The following is a 5906-nucleotide window of genomic DNA, read 5'->3' on the forward strand; positions in this document are numbered from 1 at the left end:
TATTTAATAAAAAATTATATTATATAATAATATTTTTAACAAAAATAGTTAGTTAATAAGTATTGAATATAATAATCTAATTATTTATCAAGTAATATAAAATAAAATTTTAATTATTTGTATTTTTATGCTACAATTTAAAACATCATTTTAATATAATTTTTTAATATTATAAAAATTTTTTGCATAATAATTAATCTTAATGAATAAAGAATACTCATATTTTTTATATTTATATATTTTATATTTAATTATTTAAAAATAAAATATTTTGTTGCCATTTAAAGTATTGTGTATTAAAATATTATCATTTAAAGTATTTATTTATGTACTAGGATATTCTGTATTTATTAGAGTCTATCAATGCTCTTCTTTTATATTAGCCTTTGATTTTCATCTAATCAAATCTAATGATCTATATAAATGTGGCGCATCTAATAAATACATATTGTGCTCATTTAAGACATACCCTATTTATAAGTATCTTCAACCAATCAGATTGAGATGTAACTTTCACGTTCCTTAGTCTTTAAACAACTGTCCTCGTTTCTTTTGCCTAGCATAAATAACTGCTGAAAATAACCTTCGACTCTTGAACTCTTCGATTCGAACATATCATCCAACATCCTCGATTAGTTCCTGCTTCATATTTTCTACCATAAACTTTTTCAATACGAACCTTTACTATTTAAGATACAAATTTATTAAATCTCGAATTCAGTATTTTTTTTAAAATATAATATTTTCGACTACCAATAGTATGTTCAAAATAAACCGTAATTAAATGAGAGGGGTGTTGTTAGATGTTATCCGTATGGTCCATGGTTAAAAGAAACTAAGAAAGTGACCCTACTACACCTACATCTTCCGAAGAAAAGACTATATACTATATAGCAAAGCAAGAGTTTACCTCTATCATCTTGCCATTTTACCTTACACGAGTTGGTGACAAAAATGCGCTAGAACTATTTGTTCATCAAGTCAAACAGACACGCTTCCGTACTTCACACTCAAGTCAAAACAAACATCTAGCCATATAGTTATCATTAATTAGGTCTATTTGACAGTTTTGTAGACGTGAGAGAACCGTCATAGACATGAAAAATCCAAATTTCATCTAAATTGATTTGTTAATGTTACGTTGTCAGTAGTAATTGTATTCATTATTTTATTTTTTTTTCTTTTAAAATAATGTTTTAGTCAGTTTTATTCATTACTTACTAAAAATATTTATTCCCTCCGCTATCATTTTCTAAATAACTACAGCAATTATAATTGTTGTAATCATAATAAAAATTATAGTAATTTATGAATGAAATTAGCAAAACATAAAAAAAGGGAAAAGCATAATAACAGAGGAAAAAAATATTTCTTTTCAAAAAAATAATTTTGATAGAAAATATAACGAAATAAAATATTAAAAACGAAAATAAAATATTTTAAAGGGGTTAAATTTTCATCTAACGACTCTCAAATATCGCTTCACATGAAGTCGACCGCAGCTGAATTTCCACCTATTTTAAATTATCAATAACTTCATGATCCATCATGTTCGTTCTTTTTAGAAATTCAAGAGAACATATACATTGGGCATCCGAAGAGGCTACACATCTATTTTATGATTCTATGTAACAAAATCAATTAATTTATTCTCTACGATCAATACGTACAAAAGCGACTTCTTTACAGATAATTACAGGAACAAAATTGCTGCCAAAGAACAGCTAACAATGATAAAAGAATGATGAAATTCTATCACAGATTCAACGGTGTGAAACTGATGCAGCCAATTCCAGAACCAAAAGCATTGATGCACCTTAGCTGATCCATCATCTTCATCCAATTATATTCAGCCATGGCCATTCCTCGGCTTAACTTGACTAAGTTATTTTGGTCCAAAAATAAGCCTCCGCGTAGCTAGTGCCTTTCACGTATTTGAACTACCCTTGCTAAAGAAATCGGTGCTATAATTTTGATCACCAAATGCCATTCTCCTAAACAATCTNNNNAGCTGCGCAGAGTTAAAAGCCTCGCTTTCTCCAACTCGCAATCCATTCGTTAGGTCAGAAGCTCCTAAGCTATCAAAAGCTCTAACAACCTATTAAGCAAAACAACTCATTAGCACTAACGTCTACGTTAGGGACAAAAATCATATTTTACACTTACAGCAATTACCTGTCCCATGCGAGGCCTCTTTGCAGCTGAGTGTCGAACGCAAGATGCAGCAACTTCTATCATACAGAAAATTTCACTTTCAACATAATTCTTTTCTAGCCTTGGATCCGTCAAAATCCCCAACTCCCCACTATCAAGTACATGACTCAATAATGGTCGAGCCTGAAAAGGAAAATTGCTTCTGTGAGGAAAGGCTGATGAATTGTGAACATTAAAGAATGATTTTAAGTAAAGTTTAGACCCGATAGTCGCATATCTAACTGTTGAACTTTAAATTCTTCTGATGTATGTATGCATAATTTACCGATGCAAGCACACTATTACATGTCTAACCAAAATGTCACATTCTGTAAGTACAAATTTAACATTTATGCGATGTTCAGTGACCTCAATCTTGAAACTTACACTCATCATCTTGTTAAATTATCAAATGCCTCAAAATTTAAAAACATGAAATTCAGTATTTGATCATCAAAAGATTGCAATCTATAGAGAGATGGAGGCATGGAACGGCAACCACTTTGTATGGATGTGAAGCCACTTAAGTTGAACCTGTCATTCCTAAATTCTAGCATTCTATGCAACATGGGCACTGGAATTCTCAAGAAAGTACAGAAGTTTTTCATAACATTGATTAACTCCCTTTGATCCTTTTAAAAGCATCCTCACTTTCCCGTATGATTGATTCAATTTCAACAATGGTGTTAGAATTTCTAACAGAAACAGACCTAGTGTCATTCAAAATTTACTAGGGATGAAATTTTGCAACTGCGGATTCAGTGGATGGTTGACAAAGTTTTAACCATTTTAAGTGACTGTGATAAAGGATGAAATTTTCAAAAGGATAAAAGCACAGATCATGATTGATTATCAAGACTGCAAGGGCCAAGAACGATCAAACCCCATATGAATATAAGGTAGCGTTTGGTTGATGTCCATGTCTCAATGAGACATGTCCGCTGTTTGGTTTGGTGAGACAGATTTTCGAAGGATATAGGAGGACACGGATGGACACAGAGACACCAAATTTGTGTACCTTCAATTTGGTGAGACAGAGACACAACTTGTGAGACACTAATTTTTTACTCTTTTACCCTTATTCAATTTTTAAATTTTCAAAATTTGTCCTCCTATCTCTCCAAACCTTTTTTGAATGAAGGGTAATTCAGTCTTTTCCAAATATTTGTATGTCTTGTTCATTATTTTTGCCAAACACAATACATAGACACAAATATTTTATGTCTACGTCTTTAATGTCTGTGTCTTTCTGTCTATGTCTCATCCTATACATCAACCAAACGGAGCCTAAATAGACACTGATGGTATCTCAAACCACATTATCAAAAATTAGATGCAGTTGCAAAAAAGAGCAATATGAACAAGACTGGCATGGATATTTACCCATTCAACTAAACTCTCATCTCCCAAGGGTTGAGATGTATCTACTGGCTTCCGCCCAGTAATGAGCTCCAAGAGCACAACCCCAAAGGAATATACATCAGACTTCTCAGTCAATTTGCCACTGGATGCATATTCAGGGGCTACGTACCTTTAAGAGAACAAAAAAGAAATCAATGTTTATAGATCGTTAGTCTCAGAGCAATCTAAAATAATATAAGAGACACATTAGATTGGAGGTGTATTAATGAATACCGACCCAAAAGTTCCCATGACTCGTGTGGTTATATGTGTATTTGCATCTAGGGCTAATTTTGCTAGCCCAAAATCTGAAACCTATAGCATTAGAAGTAGTAGTACTAAGATTAGAATACAAAATAGAACCATTGAGATTGAACTTTGAACAAGTAAAACGGTACATACTTTAGCCTCGAAGTTGTAATCTAAAAGAATGTTCGATGACTTGATATCCCTGTGAATAACCCGAGGATTACCTGAAAGTGCAAAACAGTTAACAGCATAAATAACAATACAACAAAAGCTATATTGCACTAGATGTGGTCATTTACATGGATGATTTACTATAATACGGAATTCACACCAGAAAACGATTTCTTGGACTAATTCATCAAAACTTTGCTGGAGTGTACCTGACTTCAACATAACAAGATTTCCTATAAAATCACAACATCCTTGATTATCAAGAAAAATTAATGCATGTAGATCTTCTTAGGTATCTTACTATAGAAATGGACATTTATCATTCCGTTCCTTAGTTCGACGATCATGTTTCAAAATTCAGATTAGCAAAAAGAACTTGAGAGAAGCATATTCTATCAACCATCATTAACTAGTAGCCCCGCAAAATTATAATTCAGTTTCTTGCTAATCTCAAATATCAAAATCTCCAAGAGAAAAGATGGCCGATATGCATGTATGCACATGTCAAGACCCTAATTAAAACGATAAGGATTGATAATTACAGTCTTCATGGAGATAAGCTATCCCTCGAGCTGCACCAGCTGCAATTTTAACACGGTTTGCCCACTCTAACACCAGCCTACCATCCCCTGCAAATTTCAATTTTAGTTTAGCATAACCAAAGAACATCATGAAACAACAATTTAGCCCTCGCAAAAGCTTTACCATGTAGATGAAAATAAAGGGTATTATTGGGGACATAGTCATAGACAAGCAGTCTTCTGGTATCTTGAATACAATATCCAACCAGTGAAACCAGATGACGATGATGTATGCGACTAATAATCTCGACTTCAGCTTTGAATTCTTTCTCTCCCTGACCACCACCAATTTTCAGCTGTTTGACCGCTATCTCTCTCCCATCCGGCAGGTATCCTTTATACACGGAACCAAATCCACCTTCGCCTAAGAGATTTTCAGTTGAGAAACCATTTGTGGCCTTGATTAATTCTTCATACAAAAACCACGACCTTGAGTGGCCTAGTCCACCAGGATCAGATGGTGTATACAAAACATCACTGCCAGAGCCGCTTTGTACAAGAGGAGCTGAAGAATGCGTCTTATAGAATGAGGAATCTGGACAAAAGTCACAACATTTAACTAATTTAATGGCCAATAAATGAGGAAAGTTATTATGTACTATAAATGGTTTATCAAAGCAAACATCATATGCCCCAAAATAATGAAAAGCTTGGTCTTATTAAATTTCAAAAGTAAACAAACCACCAAATAAAAAGAAGACAAAATTATTAAAGAAACCATTAGTGCCCAATGTTTTTAGCTTAGTATTACCTGAATCAGGAGATGAGGCAGGAGTTGTTGGCATGACGTAACCACCATTGCTCAGCACCTTTTTCTTTTTCCTCTTTATCGTGCACCAAATTGCAACTCCAATGATCCCAAACAGCAGAATTCCCGCCACTACACTGATAGCCACTATTGCAGCGGTACCAATTCCATTACCACCTCCAGCTGTAGGACCTGAATTCTCTGTCTGTGATCCGTTTCCAGGTGGAGTAAGAATGGATGCCGGAGGCGGCGCCAACTGATTTGGCGGTGGTGGGGATGATGATGACCTAGGTGGAAAATTTGAAGGAGCCGGTTGAGTGCTAGGTGTTGTGGGAGGAGGAGGAGGAGGTGCAGATCTTGGGGGAGACGTGGAAGTCGAAGGAGGAGATGAATTTTGGGGAGGAGGGGTTGATGCCGGTGGTGGCGATGATCTTGGCGGCGGCACAGATGCGGGACTTGGGGGTGAGGAATTCGCCGGAGGCGGCACGGATGGTTGAGGTGGAGGCGAAGTTTTTGGTGGTGGCGCAGACCGTGGCGGGGGAGGGGAGCCTCGTGGTGGCGCA

General features: G+C 35.1%; 1 protein-coding gene across 1 annotated transcript in view; it reads right to left on the reverse strand.

Moving 5' to 3' along the window:
* Window positions 1-1517: 1517 nt before the first annotated feature.
* LOC107491268 (proline-rich receptor-like protein kinase PERK9) overlaps window positions 1518-5906 on the reverse strand; it is a gene marked incomplete in the record, with an annotated part of 5587 nt that continues 1198 nt past the window's right edge. The window contains 8 exon segments of the mRNA XM_016112082.3: window positions 1518-2098; window positions 2176-2337; window positions 3577-3724; window positions 3833-3909; window positions 3997-4067; window positions 4557-4643; window positions 4720-5130; window positions 5347-5904. Coding sequence (XP_015967568.1) covers window positions 1928-2098; window positions 2176-2337; window positions 3577-3724; window positions 3833-3909; window positions 3997-4067; window positions 4557-4643; window positions 4720-5130; window positions 5347-5904 — 1685 coding nt within the window.

This window comes from Arachis duranensis, chromosome 5, assembly GCF_000817695.3.
Source record: "Arachis duranensis cultivar V14167 chromosome 5, aradu.V14167.gnm2.J7QH, whole genome shotgun sequence".
In the NCBI taxonomy this organism is placed as follows: domain Eukaryota; kingdom Viridiplantae; phylum Streptophyta; class Magnoliopsida; order Fabales; family Fabaceae; genus Arachis; species Arachis duranensis.